The sequence below is a fragment of the Tachypleus tridentatus genome, chromosome 6, assembly GCF_004210375.1.
Source record: "Tachypleus tridentatus isolate NWPU-2018 chromosome 6, ASM421037v1, whole genome shotgun sequence".
In the NCBI taxonomy this organism is placed as follows: domain Eukaryota; kingdom Metazoa; phylum Arthropoda; class Merostomata; order Xiphosura; family Limulidae; genus Tachypleus; species Tachypleus tridentatus.
In genome coordinates, this window is record NC_134830.1 from 144251987 (window position 1) to 144275192 (window position 23206).

At 31.5% G+C, this 23206-nt stretch overlaps 2 protein-coding genes across 6 annotated transcripts in view; one reads left to right on the forward strand and one right to left on the reverse strand.

Moving 5' to 3' along the window:
• LOC143253938 (syntaxin-like) overlaps positions 1–7861 on the reverse strand; it is a 91747-nt gene extending 83886 nt beyond the window's left edge. For both annotated transcript variants that reach the window (XM_076508563.1, XM_076508561.1), the window contains exons 1-2: positions 7721–7861; positions 5082–5159 (exon numbers count right to left, since the gene is read on the reverse strand). In XM_076508563.1, coding sequence (XP_076364678.1) covers positions 5082–5159; positions 7721–7753 — 111 coding nt within the window. In that variant the 5' untranslated portion in view covers positions 7754–7861. The remainder of the gene's footprint in view (positions 1–5081; positions 5160–7720) is intronic.
• Positions 7862–7879: 18 nt separating this feature from the next.
• On the forward strand, positions 7880–22429 carry LOC143253939 (vacuolar protein sorting-associated protein 37B-like). Of its 4 annotated transcripts, none has more exons than XM_076508566.1 (6): positions 7999–8029; positions 8778–8944; positions 12424–12562; positions 12942–13113; positions 20158–20240; positions 21414–22429. In XM_076508566.1, exons 3-6 carry the CDS (start codon positions 12425–12427, stop codon positions 21585–21587), a joined length of 567 nt encoding a protein of 188 aa, XP_076364681.1. In that variant the 5' UTR covers positions 7999–8029; positions 8778–8944; position 12424; the 3' UTR covers positions 21588–22429. The 4 variants fall into 4 exon arrangements, with proteins under 4 accessions (XP_076364679.1, XP_076364681.1, XP_076364680.1 ...); XM_076508565.1 differs by having other exon boundaries at positions 8024–8187; XM_076508564.1 differs by lacking the exon at positions 8778–8944 and having other exon boundaries at positions 7880–8029.
• The last annotated feature ends 777 nt before the right edge of the window (positions 22430–23206 follow it).

Below are 23206 nucleotides of genomic sequence, written 5' to 3' on the forward strand. Positions count from 1 at the left end.
CTACAATGCCAAACAAGGACACTGCAGCAATGCCAAGAATTCGTCGGCACTACACCCAAACATCAGCATCAGATACAATGTGCACAACACCTGTTGAAAATATCCAACACTGTAACTTGGTTGACCCCAGCCCAAGTGGACCAGCTGATTGACCCTAGGGGTCACCCCAAGGCCACCCGTCTTCAGGAATTCAAGGCCAAAGTGGTGTGTTAGGGTTAGACTCCTCAACCATCAGGATCCTCTCCTCCCCTTCACGGGTCACCACGCACGGCAAACATGTGGATGGATGTTTAGATCCCAGAGGAGGTAAACTGAAAGAACAGAACCTTCCTGATCTCTCACCACGTACAGGAATCCACACCGAGGGGCAAACAGAGATCAATAGCAGTAAAAAGACTGACTAGATGCATGAAAATAAGTATTAGAACCAGTATTAAAGAAAGAAAAGATATTATCTGAGAGCATAACTCTATGGAGCGACCCATCAACATAAGCACCTCTCCTGAAGAGATTATGTCCATTAAAGTCCCCCAGTATTGAAAAGGGATACGGCAACTGTTCAAAGAGAGCATCATGGGTCGCACGGCAAACACGTGGATATATGTTTAGATCCAAGAGAAGATAAACTCAAAGAACAAAACCTTCCCGTGAGGTCCCACCACAAAAGTATAGTTTCAGTCTCCATAGAAATTAATTGCTGGGTTTCTACCTTCTTGGGGTGAGGCAGGCTAACTGCACTAGCCTCCCTAATTTAGCAGTGATATACTAAAGGGAAGGTTACTTATTTTACACTACCCACCGCCAACTTTTGAACTACTCCATTATTAAATAATAGTATGATTCATCGAAAAATTATACCTCCGCGTCTAAAAGGACGAGCATGTAAGATGACGGGGATTCGAACCTGCGATTCGCATATCACGAGTCGAATCCCTTACCACCGGCCTGGCATGGCCAAGCGCGTAAGGCGTGCGACTCGTAATCCGAGGGTCGCGGGTTCGCGCCCGCGTCGCGCCAAACATGCTCGCCCTCCCAGCCGTGGGGGCGTTATAATGTGACGGTCAATCCCACTTTTCGTTGGTAAAAGAGTAGCCCGAGAGTTGGCGGTGGGTGGTGATGACTAGCTGCCTTCCCTCTAGTCGTACACTGGTAAATTAGGGACGGCTAGCACAGATAGCCCTGGAGTAGCTTTGTGCGAAATTCCAAAACAAACCAAACCCTTACCACCAGGCCTTGATATACATTATTTCGTCATCTGAGATGAAAAATGCACGTGTAGTGAAGACTTTTTACATCTCATTTCGACGTTTAGCTCCCCTGTGGCTCAGCGGTATGTCTGCGGACTTACGACACTAAAAACCGGGTTTCGATACCCGTGGTGGGCAGAGCACAAATAGCCCCTTGTGTAGGTTTGTGCTTAATTCAAAACAACAACAACAATTTCGGCGTTTACCACAAAACCACTCAACAAAATGAATTAAAGTCTTAACATAAGTTGTAAATATATTATTCGGTTGATGATTAACTACGACTTCAATGCATATTAACTTAGCCATGCAAATACTATTAAGATGATGTGTAAAGTTTAATGCAAATGGCAAACAACTCCAAATCACATTTCACCAATAAACCCTTGTTCAAATAGTCAATATGAAGTTGTTAAACTTTGATAATTACGTATGTGCACTCGTTACCACTGGTATTCGCCTAACATTGGCATGTTTGGCAATTAGCAATGTAAATTCTAAAATTCATTGTTTTAAAACGTAAATCTTACAACCGAGTTCCATTTTTCTTCATTAATACCCCACGAATTTGATTTATTACTGTCTTAGGCATTACGTTGTCCACACAACGAGCACCACCAAGTGGCTTTCTTCCGTTTTTCGGCAAAATGCAATTAAAATAACCGTGAGAAATAGAACACACTTCTATCAAAGCTCTTATAATTACAATACGTTACTCAAGGAAATAATAAAGTTGCATAATTTGGTTATATGACTCAGCATATTTAGTCTGAACAAAAGTAGATGTACGTGATATTAATAACGTTCGCTAGTTTTTATAATACATATATTAATTACCCCACCTATTTCAGCTAATATACAAACAATATAGAGGTCTTTCTACAGGACTTACTGAAGCCCACACAAGAAATACGTTCCAGTCAATGGTCATTTCAATCACGCGAAGACTATGAATATTTATGAAATACTTTTACATATTTATTTCTACAAATAATCTTTATTTTATTTTAATGAAATAATAATAATAACATCATAAGCCTTGCAATTCTTTACATATAGATATACTAAGCATGAGTACAAGAACTCAGATATTCCAACATGAACTTTTTCCTCGTTGTTATGCGACAGAAATACACAATGGGTTAAGGCGTGCGACTCGTAATCTGAGGGTCGCGGGTTCGCATCCCCGTCGCACCAAACCTGCTCTCCCTTTCAGCCGTGGGGGCATTATAATGTGACAGTCAATCCCACTATTCGTTGGTAAAAGACTAGCCCAAGAGTTGGCGGAGGGTGGTGAAGACCAACTGCCTTTCCTCTAGTCTTACACTGCTAAATTAGAGACGGTTAGCACAGGTAGCCCTTGAGTAGCTTAGCGAGAAATTCAAAAACAAAACAAACACAATGGGTTATCTGTGCTGTGACCACAAGGAGTATGGTCACCCAGTTTTTAAGCCACAAAAGATCAGAATGATGTTTCATTGTTTGTTTTTTTAATTTCGCGCAAAGCTACTCGAGGAATATCTGCACTAGCCGTTCCTAATTTAGCAATGTAAGACAAGAGGGAATGCAGCTAATCATCACCACCCACTGCCAACTCTTGGCCTACTCTTTTACCAAAAAATAGTGGGATTGACCATCACATTATAATGGCCCCACAGCTGAAAAGGCGAGCATGTTTGGTGCGATGGGGATTCGAACTCGCGAGCCTCAGATTACGAATCGAACGCCTTAACCCACCTGACCATGCCAGGCCTATGATATTTAATATGAAAGATGTGGAATGTTAATGAAATATTATGACAACTAATTATTTTTTACAACATTATTATGTACTAAATAAATTCGAATGCAATGAGACAATAGCAACTAAGTTCTTCCACTTCTTGTTATACTGCCATTCATTATTAGTGGGTTTCATAATTACATCACATGGGATGTTTCTGCTTATCACAACACTCAGTGTTGAGCTCAAACAAACTGGATGAAATAACATATCCTCTGCCTTAAATTCATAAGGATTCCAAGCATTAAATAGTGTGGTTAATTAATTGTTGTATTAATGGTATATTTGTTTACACTGTAACCAACAAAGTCGCAAACCCATAAGCAATTTATTACACTAACAGTTTGGTTAAATGTGTTTAGAAAGCCCACATGGATTCCACTGATACTTTTTAGGTTAAAGAACTGACAAATGATTAAACAGCTTTAACAACCAGAGTACTGTATTACAGTGGTAACAATATTAAGATTTCAATAATTGCAAACTTTGCTCTCAACAAGGATAAATGTGTTTAATTCACTTTAAGACAGGGATGAATCTGTCATTGTATTGACTTTGAAGTCTTTATTTTTGACTTTTGTGTAAATCTACAAGAGAGCTACCTGCACTAGATGTCCCTAATTTAGCAGTGAAAGACTAGAAGGAAGGTAGCTGGTCATCACCACCCACTGCCAGCTCTTAGGCTACTCTTTTACCAATGACTAGTGGGATTGACCATCACATTATAATGTACCATGGCTGAAAGGATGAGCATGTTTGGTGGTAGTGGAGACTTGAACCCACAGCTCTCAGATTGCAAGTTGAGCTCCCTAACCACCAGACCCTCAGAGTGCAAGTGAAGCTCCCTTACCACCTAATCATGCCAGGCCAACTTTGAAGACAGTAAGTACAGTCTTTCAATTTCAGACAGGATAATTTATGACACTTCTACCAACACATTAAAGAAATATTTTAACAGAATATCACTTAATAATCACCTCTAAATTTCCAGGTTCTGGCCAAGACTATAAATAAATATGAATTTATTAGCAACTAGTGAAATTCTTCAGGATATTATCAGTGGGTGTGTAAAAATATGTAAAAAACAATGCCTTGATGTGTATCCCCCCCTTCTTATAAACTTCAGAAAAAAATGTATATGAATATTTTATTTAAAATTATATTTGAAAAAAAAAACTGTTTAAATGACTAAATTAGGTGCAAAAAACTAAAATTTAAACAAGGCAATGTTCTGCATTGGGCAATGGCTTGTCCCCAGCTGAGAAAACCCACAACTACAAACATTATTAAACATTTTTTGTTTGTGATACCCTCTCAGGTAAAATGTCTCAAACGTTTATACAAGGAAATTGTTTTTAAATTATTTATTGTTGATCTTTAAATGTTATACCACCTAAAAAACATTGTGTATCAGAAATAAATTTCCCATCACACTCATTATCTCTTTCTTGTTTTCCCATACAAATACTGGTCTTATGTATTTTGTAAAACACTTGCAATTCTGATTTAACATAAAACAAAGGGCAGTAAGATATAACAGAACTTTAATCACATTAAGCACAAGGATATTCTAATTTGAAACAGATGAAGTTTTAAAATCAGCTTAAAATCAGATATGTTCTAAACTTTTGCATTAGAAAATACATTTAACAACAGACTGAAAGAAGATTAGAATAGCATCCATATTAGGTGATAAATCTTTATACAGCAGTAGTGAATTCAACTGGAGCTTGCTTGAATATGTGATTACTTCAAAATATATATTACTAAATATTTTTAAAAGCAGCCATAGGTTTGTGACAGAATATATATATATATGAAGGAGAAATGAATCAATTACTGGACAAGATTAAAGATGTGATGAGTAGAGAATTTTTAGCTTTCATAAAATTAAGAGCTCTTTCAACAGTTTCTATTAGTTTTTTTAAGGAATTTCACTAACTTGAAGGGACTGTTCTTTAAATGAGCAAACATGCAAAGAAAATTGAAAACTTTACAAATGTAGCTAACTAGTGAATAGAATAAGTCCATGTAGACATTTCTGTACTTACCTCTTGGAAGAATTCATCCATATACCCTCCACCTCTAACGTCTTCAACAGCAACAGACACATCATCATCCCCTTGAGACTGAAAAAAAAAAATTACTTACCTGCATGATATATATTAGGACATAAAACTTTATTACTAATCTAAAAATCAAATAATGTGTAAATAACATATGTCATGCTTATTTCTGAATCCTAACTACGAAACATCCACAACTGTGTATCCAATTTCAATCTTCATCTCACCCATTGTAACATAAGCAGTGGTTTCACATTTATCAATCAATTTCTCATCATTACACAAACTAATTATTTTATGTTTATGTATATAGCATGTGTAAAATGTATTAAATTAGTTAGTGTCCTATTCTGTCTTTAACCATTTAGTTTCTATTGAGTAATATTAATTTAATGCTTGGTTTCTTCCCAAAAGACTTAAATTAGAAAGATGTTGATAAAATGTAATAGAAAAATTAATAATGTGCAAATAGTATCATTGTTCTTATAAATACTTTTCATAAACATATTTTAAAACAGTGATAAACATGTTTTATAATATAATGAGTGTTTGGTCATCAAACATTCATTATATTATGTGTAACTAAAGCATGTTTATGGTTGATATTATATCTATAGTTTTAATGATATACACAAATAAACAAGAAAGCTGTTTAAACATCACATTATTAACATACAATACATACAACTAATAACAAATATTTCTGGTATTTTTATTTTGACTCTAACTATGAGCAGAACAACTTAAACTGTGTAAACATATTCTTTATCAGACATGTTTGTGGTTGAAGTACATTTTCTGTCTAAGTATTAAGTGTTTCCCATCCTTACATTGGTGTAAAGCAGTCAAGCCTCACACAACTGAGTGATTAATAAATAATTTTTCTTTTCAAATCAAGTTCTTAAAAAAAAAGCATACCTCATTAAAGTGATATCACATATGTCGTTTAAATAAGTACTTCCAGGATTTATTGTATTTGAAAAAGTAAACAATTTTATCTTCAGGTTCAAACTGACCTTACAGCCATTTCAAATATAAACTGTTAAATTAATTCTTAAAATTTCCACATGTTCATCTTTTAAATTAAATAAACAAAGACTGAAAAGCTTCCCATTCAACAAACACTACCACTGATCTGTACATACAAAAGTTACATCAGGTTAATGACATTTAATACAATTTAACTTGTCTATTTTGTAACTATCAACTTAATTATCTGTAGGTTTATACAGTGTTTATTAATTCTACATTTTTACTACCTTATTACTAAACATTTTCACACATTCATAACTTAAACAACAAAGCAGTTCACCAAAGAGTCACTTTAGATCTTTGCTTTAGAAAATAATTATACCACTTAAATGGACCCATTCAGACAGCTTAACCTACACCTTAACAATTTTAAATTCAAAGGGATAACTTCTAGTTCTTTGCATCTCCCTCCATGCAGAAAGATACAGAAATGTGGTTGTCATGTATTTTTATATCTCAAGCTTATAAACTCAAGAATATCTCTAGTACATCTACTTTACACCTATCTATTGTCTCAATATTGTTTAAACACAATAGGAACTAAAACTGGTGAATACTATATTGAGATTGCTATTGAAAATCTCATACAATATAACAATATATTTTTATTTTTTAATTGAAAATTTCTATGTAAAACACTATTACCAAAGCTTAACTATAAATTTCAAGATTTCTGCCTACAAAAGATCCATAATTGTGTATCCACTTTCAATCTAAGTTTCTCACACAACAGAAGTATTCTAAATCACAAGCTTATTTTTATTATTTAATGTTTAAATGTTTTCAAGTTCTTACTAACTAAATTCTAACTTCAAAAACTATTTTTAAAAACAAGAAAAGTTTTAGTATGACAAATGATCACAATATGGTTGCCCCTATACCATAAAAAATAATGTCAATTTTTCAAAGGACAACGTTATTTTTTACTGCCAAAACTCTTTCTTTTTTGAAACTAGTATAGAAATCAAACTTTATAAATTTATTTTCCGTTTGGCAACTGTCCAAAGCTTTAGTTAGTCTATTTTATACAGTGTAAAGATGGGGAATCAAGTTCAGAACACAAGTTATAACTCACTCACGCAAAAAAAAAAATTAAAATCATATGAGTTTTAATTTCAGTTCTGTGTATTGTACAACAAATGAATCGAAATTCATACGGCTGCCTAGCCTACTGTGATAAGATACCAAGCTAAAAATCAAAGTATTTAAATTATATTTATGAAGTATTATACAATATTAACCGTAGAACTTGAGCTCAAATAAATAGCATTACATTTAAATGTTAAAATTTCTTATCTCGACAAAATTAGCAATTTCGGTTCTTGTTGAAAAAACAAAAGAAAATATCAATTGGTACCGCTAACAGTAATAAGCTAAAAAGCCAATTACATCAAGGAGTTGGTTCAAACTTTATATCACAGAAATGAATATGGTAACACATAATTTACAATTACGTTAAGCTGAATTGAAATCTTACATCAGAACCTATTGAAGTTCACTCTAAAATACCCTAACAAGCTAGCTAGTACTAACAGTTGATTGTTGGTAACATTGAACGAAAATAGCAACTTGCAAGCTCAGATTGTCCTTACCGCTTTCAACGCTGCCAATCGATCCTTCGTCATTCTGAACTGAACACCGTGTTAAAAAATATCTTTTCAAACTGAAGTACTATTTGTTTAAGTTTCTTGTAATAAATAAACTTTCTTTTCGCACATTATGCGTTCAAGCTATCCGAAAGCAACATCTAAGTCTCGTAACTTATAAGCCTACGAATGGATTAATCTTAACTAGTATTACTCTGACTCTTTATCAGTATCACAACCAAAGTGAAGTCCAAATCTAGCGACCTCTATAATGTATCTATTTTCCAACACTAGAGGGCATGAACAACTGATAAGGTTTGTTTAAACTGGCTTTGATAATCAATTTTTAGAATATGATGAAGTTGAACTAGTTCATTTAATATTAGTTGTCTTGTTACATAAATAAACTTTTACTCAAAGTAAGTAAACTGAAGTCACTCCGATACATAATAGCATATCGACTATTATCAAAGGTATGAGTAAAGAAAAGTCACATTAGAAATGGAGTTCGAGTCTTTGACTCGCAGTTAACTTGCCAGTATAAGTAACTACTACTACTTATGAAGTAGAAATATCTTTATGTTTTTTATTTTGTAGTGCATATCCCGAAATGTAGTTAACTAATAATGCATGCTTTTCCATGATAATATGATTGTAAAATGTTTAATTATAATTAAGCACAATTAAAAGAGCGTAAGTGAAAAAAAATATATTGAAAGATGGAATCTAAGTTTATCTTGTAAGTGCAAATGTAATAAACTTGTATTCTTTCAACTTTGTTTCTAGTGTTGTTTTCTAAGGTTAAGTTACTAACTTGCTCAAAATGAAGGCAAATGTATAAAAAAATTGTTTATAAAATTTTGAGAATAAAACGCATACTGCCATAGTGACTTGTTCACCTCTTGTATAACTGGGTAATAGAGCATGTTATGGAATCAAATAGTCCAACAGTTGGGTAAAGAGTTTTAATTAATGTGGAAAGACTTGTTAAGTTTTACTAAGTGGAAACATTACAATCACAAAATTATGTTTAAGGCATAATAATTTTCGTTTTGTATGGTAGAAATATTAAGTGTAGTGAAGATTGAGGAGAGTTTTGGTTCCTTATGTTGGGAAGGACATTGAATTTTTGGAAAGAGTTCAGATCTATGAAACTGTTTTCTCTGGAATTGAAAGAAAAAAAATTAAAAGCTCAGAAGCAGGGAAGTTGTTTCATTGCATAAATCTCTGGTAAGATCAAGATAATTTTGAAAACTATATTCAGTTTTTGTACTCTGCTCTTAGAATATAATTTTAATTTGCTTGGAAAAAATTAGTGACAGATGTTAGTAAAATAATTCTTAGTTTTAAGATTGATGGAAAGATAATGTAAGAATAACAAAATGCCATTTGATAGTTTGAGATTGTCCTTGAACATTCACATTTATGTAAATAAAGAGTATGAATCCACCTTTTATTTTTTAGAAAATCACAAGTTTATTTTTTAAACACATGCAAATTCCTGTCCTCCACTACTGCCAACCAGTTTTTCTAGTGTTAGAGGTGAACTGATTTAGGTTTTGAAAATTATTGGCTTAGATAAACTGCATGTGGGAGTTTCTTGAAAATGGTAGATGGATAATATTGAGGATGAAATTTTAAATGTTAAAGGGAATAAATATAAGCTCTAGAAGCACAAATTCAGCTTGGTTATTAGACAGAAACGTTCCCTATTAGTGTTTATAATTTAGGGAATGACTTAATGTGTGCTGGTAATGTAAACTTCATGTTTTTTATTGTATATTCTCACGATTGTGAAGGGTTATATTTAAGCTTGACTGGTTTCTGCCACCTAGTCTTTTTTCTTTTTTTTAATGTTTCTATCACTTACACATTTTACTACCTTTCCTTCTGATGAAACCCCTGAAATAAAGAAATGGAACTCTACACTGAACTTCATAGTTCATTTATGTGTGGTCAAAGCTTTGTAATGCTTGTGAATATTATTTAACATAATAAATAGACAAAGGACCTTTTGGCTCTTCAAAGTTTCACTGGTAGCAACCAACCCATAAGGAGAAGTTAAAACTTAAACCCACTGTATACTTTTTAAGAAAATCTTGATTCCACTGTCAAAATTAAAATTTTGTAGAGGCCCAGCTTTCACTACAGCTAATGGATACTCATGCCATAAGCCAATCACTGTGTTAAAAAATTAAAAGGGTACATGGAAACTAGCTTATTTTTTCTTCTTTCTCTCAAATCTTAAATTTGTTTTCTCTCCAAAATGTAGCACAAAGGAATACGAGGCCTTTATGCTATGAATTCCTCAAACAATCTTCAGTTAGATCTTCTCTTACTTTTTATTCTCAAGAGAAAGTAAGATATTCCTTTAAGACAAACCTTCTTTCTGGGGAATTTAGATATACTCCTTGGCAGGGTAAAACAAAACTTCATTACCTACTACTATGTTCATTCATTAGCAGTCACCCTCCTACTGGCTCAGCAGTGAAAATGAAAGCTTATAATGCTAAAAACTGGGTTTTGATAACTGTAGTGAGTACACCACCGAGAGCAGTTAGTGTATAATTACAAACATTAATGACCATAGGCTGAATGACCACTTGTTTACATTTCAGATCAAACTACTGATCATCATATATCTAATTTGCATAAAAACATAACTGAGTTCCTTGACTGATATTATTTTGTCTGTGATTTTATCTGGTCATAACTTTAGAATGACAAATTGAGTTTATATGTTAAGAGTTTTGAAACAGTATACTGTGATTAATGTATACTTGCTTCAGATGGGGAATCCACAACTGTCCATAGCAGGTCAAGTAAGGCTTAACTAGTGACTTGCTAGAGAGACAATTACCTCTTTAAACATTTATTGTGCATGCTGCAGGAATTTGTAATTTTTAATAAAAGTTAAGAAAAATGGTTATATTTTCTTAACTTGAATCAGGATAATGTTTTTACTTGTATTGTTGTAACCAATGTATTCATAAATCCACAATAACATTTTGTTGGCTTGATCCAATTGATCCAAGTCATTCTGTTATACCTCAACAACTTTAATACAGCTAGAAATATGTAAGTGTTTGTCCAGTTATGGCTGTCTCATTCATTTCATCAAATACACATCTGCCTATATATCCAGGTCTAATTATTTTTAAAGTATTCATCAAGTCTTCTTTTGAACTTATTTAATCTGGTTGCACCTACCATATCAGAAATAAATCCTTTACAGAGGGTGAACACTGTTTGAAAAATAAAATAGACTAATTTGCAGATGAAATTTATTCTGCCATATCTTGATTCTATGTCCCCTAGTTTTACCACTGTATCCATTAAACACATACGAAAAAGAAATGATGCATCAGTCATATCTCTAACCTTTATAATTTTGAATACTTCAATCACATTCCCTTTAACCTAGAAGGTTTCATTAATTTATTACTTATTCTCCCTTTCAATGCAATTAAAATAAATAAGGAAAGGTGATGGTCCAAATGCTGACTTATGAGGCAGTGTTTAGTTTCATTTGACTCTATTAATAACAACCTTTTGGTTTCTTTCATCCACAAAACTAGTCTTTTTTTCCAACCCCTACTGATGAGATTTTCCTATTTAACCTTCTCTGTGGCACCTTATTAAAAGCTTTTGAAAGTACACCAGGTCTACACCCTTTTCATTGTCATAAGTAACAAGTTACATTTTTAAAAAGTTAGTAGATTATTAATCTAGATTTCCTTTTGGCATTTCTATTGGATTGTCATGTATTAAGAATGATTCTGTGAAGCTTCTTTTATGGGGCTTCTTAACATTTCACACAAGTCAAGTAATACTGATAATTAGGCTGTTGTTTGTAATAGGCAAATATATAAAATTACTCAATATAATGTAATCTATAAATTATATCAGCAGTAAACAGTCTTTAGTTTTAGGCTTAAGTTGTACAATGTTTGAAGTCTGAAATAGATACTGGTATAAGAAGTCTGCACACTAAGTTCAGACATTCTTTGAGTGCTGTATGTTCTGTACAAGCATGGAAAAAGTACTTTTTACATTTGTAATTTAGAATACTTTGTGTTAAACTTAGAATATTTCTTGCCAAATCCAATGACTGTAAGTACTAATAAAAAGTTTACTTTTGTAGAGAATTTAGCCATTTAAATTTAAAATAAAACAAATATTACAGTACATTTATTTTGACAGAGAAAAAAGAAAAAATCATTTACTTTTTTTTCAGTGTTAATTTTCAAGTTTTCATTCAGGAAACAACAAATAAAATGAAAATATGGATCCTTATAGTGTTCCATAAGGCTTTAAATGTTTGTTTTTATAAATATGATGTAAATGGTTTTAAAGTAATTGTTTGTTTTTACACATTAGTTTTTTTTTTATGCTTGTCAAACGTTATTCTTGAAATGGTATGTTACTTGAATGTTGAATTACTTTTCATCTGAAAATAACTTTAGTGAGCCTGAGCCATCGCACAGTATGTTTTAAAACTATCATAATAACAAGAAATGCAACTTAAATTGTAAAATGATGTTAAATCTTATTCAGTGGTACAGATTGGTGTTTATGTTTACTAACCTAACCATTTAAACTAGCATATTATTTCCTAAATTGATACATGTTTATTATATTCTCAATATGTACTGTACTCTCCAAACATATTTCATTACTAATTCTTTATTGGACAATCGTATGTATAGCATGTCGTACCACATCAGCGATATCAGTCCTGGTTATAAATCAGTTTCAAATCTGCTACAAGATGCCAACATTGAACAACTTAAGCGACTTCTAAACGAAGATCAGGAATTAAACAAAATCGTCAGAAACTTACAACAGGTAACTAAACTGAAATGTTAGTTATGTTGAGAGTAAGTTCACATGTGTGTAGTGTTGGTCTAGGGAAGAATATCACTTTGAACATAATTTCATTTCTTTATAAATGTTTACCACTGAGGTTCGGAAGATTGGTATTAAAGACATAGAAGACAAAAGAAGTACAATGTAAGAGTGCTGTATTTGTGAAATGAAATAAAGTGCACGATGACAGAATGTCATTCATTCGGTTAAGGAGTTTACCCCACTTACCAAAACCAGATGTACTTGCATTTATTTTCTCTTCTGGATGACAGCATTTAAAATTTTGAGTTAGTTTTACTTATTAGAGGAGGACAAAGTAAATTATTTTTAAATATATGTGTAATTTTAATTTACTCAGGTAAAAGATATTGAGGCAGAGAGGGAAACATTGTTAGCCAGTAACAAAAGTCTTGCTGAGTTCAACTTGAATCAAGAGCCTGTTTTGCTTGAAGCTCGTGAAGGATTGTCCAAAGTATATTTAGAAGCCATGGATTTGAAAAATGAAATGGAAGAAAATAAACAGAAATATGGTTAGTATGTTCACAAAGTTATGTGATGATAATTATCAGAGTCCATACATACTATGCTAGTTATCCTTCATGACTATCCAGTTGAGGAAAGTATACAAAATAAGATACAACATTATCTTTGTGGACTCTAGGTTATATGAACAATGCTACATAACTTCTTGGTTTAAGAAAAGGATTTGTTAGGTCATGCCACAGCTTGAAACCACTGATATGCACAATGGTATATCTGCACTGCATCTACAGCTGGAATGAGACACCCAAAATTTAGAGTTTAAAGCCTTCAAACTTACTGTTGAGCCTCTAGCAAGCCTTGGAATTGCTAATAGATAGGATACTGCTACTGATTATAACCTGGAACAGTTTCATAAAATTGTAACATTAAATTAATTGGCCATATGTAAGCATATTATCATATTACATTATAACCATAAACTATTTATCAACTTAAAGTATTAGCTTTTGGACCTTGAACTTAACTTTTGAAGGCACTGCTAAGTGATGGACAGCTATTTTTTTTCCCACCAGTGAACTTGCAATTGATAGCTGTAACAGCATTTTTCTTTTATAAAATTAACTGTACCTGCATCATAATTGTTTTGCAAGTTATGTGTTAATAATTATATGAATATCATATTTATATGTGGTAATCTTCCTTCTCATATTTTCTTTCTTGAACAGATTAATTACATGTAACAGTAGTTTTTTGTTTCTTTTTAACCATTTTATAAAAGTTAAAAGATGCATTGAGATCAAAGTCTACAGGACCACTCTGCTGGTGACCACCTTATATGAAAAACAATTTTTAAAAATTACAGTTTAACTTCTCAAAGCTTGCTGAGCATTAGAAAATAATAGTTATAACAGTTCTATTAATCATAAGCAAGTGACAAGAAATATGGGGAAAATATTTGCAGTGTATGTGATTTTTAATGTTTCCAGTAAACAACTACTTGGGAACAGGGCTTCTAATCATGCCCCTGGCAGATTGTACTATTATCTGTCTAAGTGGCCAGGTGAGGGTGCTCAATTCATAATCCAAGGGTCTTAGGTTAAAATTCCCCATCACTCCAAACATGCTTGCCATTTCAGCCATGAGGGCATTATAATCTGATGACCAATTTTGCTATTAATTGGTAAAAGAGTAGCCCAAGAGTTGTCAGTGAGTGGTGATGACTACCTGCCTTTCCTCTTGTCTTATACTGCCAAATTGTGGATGGTTAGTACAGATAGCCTTTAGGTAAGGTTGTTTTGCACAAAATTCAAAACAAAACAAAACATCTATCTGAGTTGCAGTCATCCCCATGGAATGTAGCTTTCCATCAAACAGGTCTGGTATTTCCTATTCTTAACGTACCATGTCCATTTGATTCCTGCTTCTGCCACTATATTGTCTCTCCATTATCTCTATTGCATCCTATTCAATTTTTCTTACCTTAGGTTGCCATTCCATTATTCTTAATATCCACCTATTTTCAGAATACCTTGCTGCATGCCAAGCCTGTTTTAATTTAGTTGTCAGAATGAACCTCACTGGATCTATTATATTTGTTTTTTTTCTTAGTCTGTCATTCCTCCATCTATCTTGTTGTGTTATGTGAAATATTATTCTTTCCATACTTATCTGTATGATTTCAATTATTTTTCCTTATCTCTTGTTTTCAGTGCCAGTATTTGACCATCATGTTGAGGTTGGTAGTACACACTGATCCATGGTCCTTTTTTTTTTTCAAAGTAATGGGGATATCTTGATCCTTTAGAATTTATACATCCCAAAACACCATCTTGTCGTCTTTGTTCTTATCATAATATCTTCCCTTGTTGTGTTTTCCATTCTGAGGGTTTGCCCTAAATATCTCAGTTTTGCTAGTATCTGTGTTGTGATAGTTGGTTATATATATTTAGTTCTTCCCTTATTTATTTCTAATTCTGTTTTCTTACTACTGGCATTCAAATTGTTTAATAGGGCTTCCATGTGTTTTATTAAATTTGTAAAGAGAGCTATGTCTTATGCAAACCTTAGATCTGTTAATGTCTCCTCATCACAAGCTTTTATACCTTCATTCTCTAATTCAGTTTGTGTGAATACTTCTTGGAAACTTGCTTTAACCTATTCGCAATGGATCAGAGGTCAAAAGTCATGTCATTGTATTTGTTGAATTACATTCAGAATTTTATTGAACTACTATTTCATGAACTTATGTCACTAAGTTTGGAATCAAATGGTAGATTGTAATTCAAATGTTAATATTACATAGAAGTGAATTTCTTAAATTTAAAAGTAAATATTAAAAGAACACATCTAAATATAAATTTTAGTGAGTCACATGGTATGTTGGATGCAATACTGTTTAAAATTAGATGTTTGTGTTGTCAAAATACTAATTTTATAACTTTGTACAAATTAGGAACTCAAATTACTAATATTGACAAGTCAGAACATAAAATAAGAACCTCAAATCTTTTTATTTTGCCGAGATATGGCTTATGTACTGAATCAAACACAGTGGGGCCCTTTCAAGTGTTTTCATTTTTGAAGCAGTTCCTCATATACTCTTACTACAGTATATGACATGTGAATAACCAATCAACATCTCAGAATGTCCTTGTAGTGGTTTTCTCAGCCATTTTAATCTTTAAAAAGGTGATCATGTTCTTTCGATCCAAGATTTCAATGAAGTAGGTTGTGACTTTAGTCTACTGGAAGTTTCATATTTTTAAAAATCTAAATACATCTTAGTTACTAAGCTTATTATTGTGAAATTCCATCATATCATTGTAGTTATTTATGATTTTTTGGTCATTCAACTATATATATATATATATAAAATCTTAAAAGACATTTTGATATCCTCAACGTGTAATTTTAAAAGGCTTAGCAACCTATGTCCAGTAACAACCGAGTACAAAGGTCATAGCGAGAAGAAATAATTGTTAGCTTTATTTTATAATTTCTTAAGAAAGATAAGTTTAATAATTTATTTTTAAATAGTAATAACCTGTATACATATATCCATTGTTTAATAATTAAAATGTGATTGTATATTACAAAATACAAGTCCACTGAAACACAGCTAAGACAGGGAAGACTGAAAGTCAATTTAATATTACTGGATGAGTGACCTGACTGCACATACAGTGCAAATTGTGTAATGTTAGGTAGAAGTGACTGAAAGGTCAATATGATAAAAAATAATAAATATATATGTAAGTATAAAGTATTATGAAACTTAAGCTACTTAGACTAAATATTTGTATTTTTGTGTTATAACATGTAGTCATTCTAGCACAAAAAAAAGTATAATTCATATTTCCTAATTTTTTTATGATGGTTACGAGGTTTGGATGAAGAACAGTTTTTTTAATCATAACATGAAATCACGTTGCACTCAGACTAGTATCGAAACAGGCTACTTTTACAAACATATCTTTAATAAAAATATTTCATCACAGAAACCTGACTTTTTGTGCACTAAAAACTTGTAATTGTTACCAAAAGCTACTAAATTTTGTAAAGATATATCTGCTGTATCAAAAGCTATAATACAAATACTTAATGTGTGCAAGTGTATAGACAAACTTGTGTATATTATACCAAGTCTGTTGCAAAAGGGTTAAACAATTTTGGAGACATTAGACCACATTGTGTCTCACCCCTCTGTACCTTTATTGAGGTACATTTTTACTGTAGCTAAAGCATTTGATATTTCACTACAGAGCCCAGTTAATATTAGTTTAAATGTCTAACTCGCATGTTACTTGCCTTAGCAACTGATCAGATGAATAAGAAGTGTTGTCTTGCTATTCCTAGTTACTGATACTTAGTGAAACAATCTTGTTTATCACAATAACGATCCGGACTCAGAATCCTGAAATACGTGGATAATTTAAATGTACAAATCACAGGTCTGTTGATACATGACAATAAGAACTTCATTCAGAAATGTATACCAGCAGATCAAAGTTCTGCTAGCAAAACTGCAGCAGTGGCACATTTAAGGTTGTTTGTGCACAAGGGCTAATAATTTTTGTGGACCCTACATCCCATGTAATTTTACGTATAATAAAATTATCAATGAGCCCGCATTAAGACCATGGACCCTGGAGCTGAGCCCCCTCTAGCCCCAACCTACATACGTCACTGGTATGCAACAATTTACAAGTTTGCTGGTATTAGTTGTAAGCTCTGATTTTTGGAACATTTTTAGATAAAATTAAATTGGGTACATGTGCTTCATTTAGTGTATTGAAGTGAAACGTCTATTTAACTTCATTTTTATCATTATTATTCTTTCAAATATTTCTTTATATATTTAAAAGTTTCCGTATTATATTTAATATTCAGTTCCATTTCTATATGAATGTCTTTCTCCTAAGGAATATATTAAAAACAGCATATGGTACTTGAACTGAATAATACAGAAATTGAGTTTCTTTGTACCATGTGGTTATTTATGGTTGAAAAAATTTGTGAAATATATCTAAATTGAGGCATATTTTAAAGTTCTTTAATAAGAATTAGCAACAGTAATGACACTTGGAGTTGTTCATGCTTCTATCTACTCTTCACCTAATAATATACCATTCACAAATGTTTGTTACTGAAAGAAATATAAAAAGAAAATTATTTAACATTCTACTATATGCAGTAGATAACCACTGTGGCCTCTTATGTTGTAAATATATATTAATAAGCATTTTTAGGTGAGAAGGAATTATTGGAAGACACTCAACTACTAATGTTTTTAACAAAACTGTCGTTATTTTTCTGTTTATATGTTTCTTTATTGTATTAACAACTACCTTATTCTTATAGTTGTCATTTACTGCTGTTTATGTTTTTCATATTTAACCTAATGAACCTAAGATTTTTAGCACTTTATTTCTTGCAACTTGAAGTTTATAATAAAAAAAACAAAGATATATATATATGCAGTTTAAGCTAAATACATAACTTCTAAATTACTAAACACATTTGGCCTCAACATTATTGTTTCTTGCACGTAATTATATTTCAGTTCTTGCATGTTGTTATAATTATAATTATTGGAATTAATCAGCCATAGATAAAGTAGTCTCAAATCAAAATCCAAGTTAATCAACAGGATTTGATTTAATCTAAGAATCCATGTTCATTAATAATGTAATTGTCTCGCAATGATTAAAGTGTAATGGAAAAAAAAATTGCCAGTTGGAAAAGAACGTTGAGAATGATAGTTTACCTTTAGGCATAATAAGTGATGGTGTCACTGTACTATAATTTTACAGAAATACTACTGATTAATTATTATTAATTAATTCTTAATTCTATAAATTTATAATTTCTTGAGGTTATTAGTTCTAAAATGTAAACATATAAAAAGCAACATAAATATATCTGCTTTAAAGGTACAAGTTTCTGTATTCAGTATTTAGTCAGATTCATTAAACTTGTATTTTGTTCTTCCTGATTGGTTTGTTTTTTTCACTATCTTCAAACCATTATGCTTCATATCGTACCAAGCTTGGAATCGTGATAGGGAGGATATAGCATAAAACATCCGATGTTACTTGCTTTGGCTGTTTACATATTGCAATATGTAGATAGCTGGATATTAAAGATTGACCATAAGCCATTGTCATAGTATAGTGCATCAAAGTTCTGTATCCAAGATTATAACATAATGTAAAAAGGTTAAGACTGAACTTTGAATCTAAAATCATGTTATGACTTTGGTTATAAATATTGGTGAAGGTCATACAATATCTTTGTATCAAATTACAACTTTGTTTTAGGTTCTTATAAGTATATACTTGTTTCACTTAGGTTATTGTCAAAAGGTTGTTCAATCACATTTTGGTAACCTTTATAGGACACTGTCCAAAGATTTACCAATCTTCTTTTTGTAATCTTTAAAGGATATTGAGATATTGACCAAAGATTGATGAGTGTTATTTTGGTAACCTTTATAAAATATTGTCCAAATACTGATCAGGGTTATTTTGGAAACTTTCATAGGATATTGACCAAATAGTAATCAGTCTTTTGTTTTTAATAATCTTCATAGGATAATGCCCAAAGATTTACCAACCTTCTTTTGGTAATCTTCAAAGGATATTGACCAAAGATTGATGAGTGTTATTTTGGTAACCTTTATAAAATATTGTCCAAATACTGATCAGGGTTATTTTGGAAACTTTCATAGGATATTGACCAAATAGTAATCAGTCTTTTGTTTTTAATAATCTTCATAGGATAATGCCCAAAGATTTACCAACCTTCTTTTGGTAATCTTCAAAGGATATTGACCAAAGATTGATGAGTGTTGTTTTGGAAACCTTCTTTGGATTTTGTCTAAAATTTGATCAGTCTTCTTTCAGCAATCTATATTTGTAGCCTTAGCATTGAACTTGTACATTATATTTGATACCACAACAGCTTTTATGATTAATCATTTATAACATTATCAAAAAAAAAGAATAACCAAAAGCAATTATTTTTATTTTACATTAATCTATATGTGTGTGTGCATTTGTAGTCTGTAGAACTGAATGATTTGTTCATTAGGTTTGGTTAGAAATATACGCAAGTCTTCCTTTCATATGTCAAATATTACAAATATTTTAATGTTGTGCAATACTAACTGTTAGATTTTCTAATATGGCATTTCTTTTGGATTGGATAAACATGAACTTCTTGGCTTCTAAGTAATTTTTTTTTTTCTAAGTCAAACTACCATCGATTCACGTACATTGTTATGCAATTGGGGGATGTACTTGCATCCATTAAGCAACAAACCACACTGTCTATGATGTATAACGTAAAGAAAATTTATAGTCCTAAATGTAATTTTCATTTTTACAAACACCCTTGTTGTTTGCAGTAATTGATGCATTGTTTGTGAACTATAGAACTTGTATTTTGCAATTTATGAATAATTTAGATGGTATTTTTTAATTAAATGTTATTGTTTCTTAGTGTTCGTTTATTTTAGCTGTGGGTAACCATATCCATTCTGTGTCTGTTAATGAATTTAAACAATCCCCATATTTTTTGATTTATTACAGATGAAACAATCAACCAAGAGTCACTAGACACAGTTCTGGCCATTCTTCAGGCTTCAGCAGCCCAATCAGAAGAAGAGACAGAGGCATGTGTTAGCTAGAGTGAATCAAAATCTTATGTTTAATAGTTCAGACAAAATAAGTGAAAGTGTTACGTGGCTGATATTTTGGTAATATTAGAGTTAAACATATCAGTCACTTGTATCTAAAGTTTCTGAGATATATTTTTATTTCAAGCTGGTTTTTGTCATCAAGAATATCAGTTATTTATTTCTGACATTTTTAACTCTGACAGTGTCAAAGTAGGCATTAGTAATAGGTTAATGATATGTTTAACCCTGTTAGCATCAATATAGAGATGGATGGAGTGTATGTTGAGAAGTGTATTTTTTAAACATACAAGATTAAAACATTTTAAACTGATCATTAATTACATTTGTATTGGTATGCATTGTAAAGATAAGATTAGCCTAATATTCTATCAGTAAGAATATTGTGGTTTCTTGTATTTTCTGTTATTCCAGATGGCTAAAAATGTAATGTAGTTTTAGTTTCTATTGAGTTGAAATATATTGTGTTGTTAGCTTTTTGTTTTATGCATTGAAAAAAACAACAAATAAGGAACTAAAAACATAAATGTTTTAGGTCATGCAACATTACAGTTACAGAGATGCCAACCATTATGATTTTTGTGTATACATTATGACTATATGCTCATACAGACAAATATTACAACTTGTTGCAACTCCCAAATTATTATATATTATATAGGCCTATACAATAAAGTGATAAATTGTTCCCCGAGGGCTTGAAAGGGGTGAAAAGAAAATTTCTAGTGAGATACAAGTACATTTTGATAATAAATAAAAGACATAGTCCAAATGGCTAATTGCGATAATCATGTTTGTGCTTGAAATAATAAAAAATATTTGTATCTCCGATGTCTACCAAAAGTTCGAGTGCGATGCTTGTCCATACTGGGTACATGGAGGAATCTATAGTTACGTCATCAGTGCTTGTCAGCCAATCAGCATTCCCGTAGATGGATATTTCTTATTTTCTAAGCAGCATAGAAACACCAATGTGATCATTCACAATCATAATCTGTCTACAATCATTACGCTCAGTCATTTGAAATAATTGGCATCTCTGCTGAGTTAAAAAAATAAAGACCTTTACAAAGGTGAGTCTTTTATTCCTTACAGAATTTTTTAGAACTTATAAAAGAAATAACTTGTGAAACATTTTATTCCTCTTAGAAACTGGCTGATGAATTAAAAAGAGGAGACTTGCTTGTAGAAGATTTTATTGAAAAGTTTATGGAGAAACGAAAGGTTACGCATTTGCTTAGAGTGAAAGCTGAAAAAATGGCCGAACTTCTTTCCAAGAAGAGAAACAACTTTCAGTTAACAAGAGCTCTTCATCTAGTATAATTACATGTGAAACATTGTCATAATGTATAGATTTCTTGTTTTCTTTAGAGTCAGATGCATTTTTAAGAAACTGCTGTGAACTGTTTTATGAGCAGGACATTTGTAATACGAAGTTCTTGTAATATGTTGTTGACAATTAAATTAATTTTATATTAAGGTCAGAACTAAAGAGTATTCTTGGGCCAGAATGTCATCTAGAAATGAAAATTTAAAGCTAATACCAAAAGTTTGGCTTTTTTTTTTCAGTTGAGCTTTATTAATTCTGTCACAGCTTTTATAGGGGACAGAATTGTACGGTATAAACTAGATGATCCAGCAACTTGGCAGAACTTGTATGCCTAGCTTGTCCTTAACAGCAACAACCAAGACCAGACAGTACCCTATACTCTATAAGTATACTATTATAGCTTTCCTCTGAATTTGAAATACTTTAATATGTGATAACAGAAGAATTGATTGGTAAGTACATAACTTTGAAAGATAGGTGGAGTAGTATTAGTGTTACAGTTGTTGATAACTTTGAAAGATAGGTGTAGTAGTATTAGTGTTACAGTTGTTGATAACTTTGAAAGATAGGTGGAGTAGTATTAGTGTTACAGTTGTTGATAACTTTGAAAGATAGGTGGAGTAGTATTAGTGTTACAGTTGTTGATAACTTTGAAAGATAGGTGGAGTAGTATTAGTGTTACAGTTGTTGATAACTTTGAAAGATAGGTGGAGTAGTATTAGTGTTACAGTTGTTGCTCATACAATTGTATCAAGCAGCAAACCTAACTATGCCTTGTTTCAATTTGTGTTAAACTTTGTATCTAACTAGAAATTAAATATAAAGTGTATTGTTATACATGTCATGTAGTATCATTTTATTTGTTTAGTAATTTACATGAATAGATTGAGAACCAAATCAGAATTCCAACATCTGCCATTTTGCAGAATAAAATAAGTAAATAACTTCACAGTATCTGAGAGAAACATGTAAAAACAAATGTTTTCCTTCTTATAAAAAAAAAAAGAATACATAAAAAGAAATGTGTAAGATAATGGTGTGGCTTGTAGTGTTGATTTACTTGAATTGTACATTCAATATTTATATGTGTATGAACCTTCTGTTATTATAATTGGAGTGTATACTCTTTTAAAATCAACTGTTAGAATTGGAAAGTACACTCTCAAAATCAACCATTATTATAATTTGAAATTACACTTTTAAAATCAACTGTTGTTATAATTGGAAAGTATAATATCTTAAAATCAACTTATAATTAAAAAGTACACTTTTAAAATCAACTGTTTTTATAATTAAAAAGTATATTTCAAAATCAACTGTTGTTATAATTAGACTTTTAAAATCAACTGTTATTATAATTGGAAAGAATACTCTTTTTAAAATCAACTGTTCTTATAATTGGAAAGTTCACTCTTTCAAAATCAACTGTTGTTATAATTGAAAAGTGCACACTTTTAAAATCAACTGTTCTTATAATTGAAAAGTATACTCTTTTAAAATCAACTGTTCTTATAATTGGAAAGTACACTCTTTTTAAAATCAAGTATTATAATCTGAAAGTATACTCTTATAAAATTAATTGTTGTTATAATTGAAAAACACTATTTTAAAA

Bases quoted from the DNA above. Each gene is read 5' to 3' on its own strand.
- LOC143253939 (XM_076508564.1), top strand. From the start codon at position 7,986: ATGTATCTATTTTCCAACACTAGAGGGCATGAACAACTGATAAG. The intron at 8,030-12,423 runs GTTTGTTTAAAC...TCGTATGTATAG, and splicing joins GGGCATGAACAACTGATAAG to CATGTCGTACCACATCAGCG. The intron at 20,241-21,413 runs GCATGTGTTAGC...TATTCCTCTTAG, and splicing joins AATCAGAAGAAGAGACAGAG to AAACTGGCTGATGAATTAAA.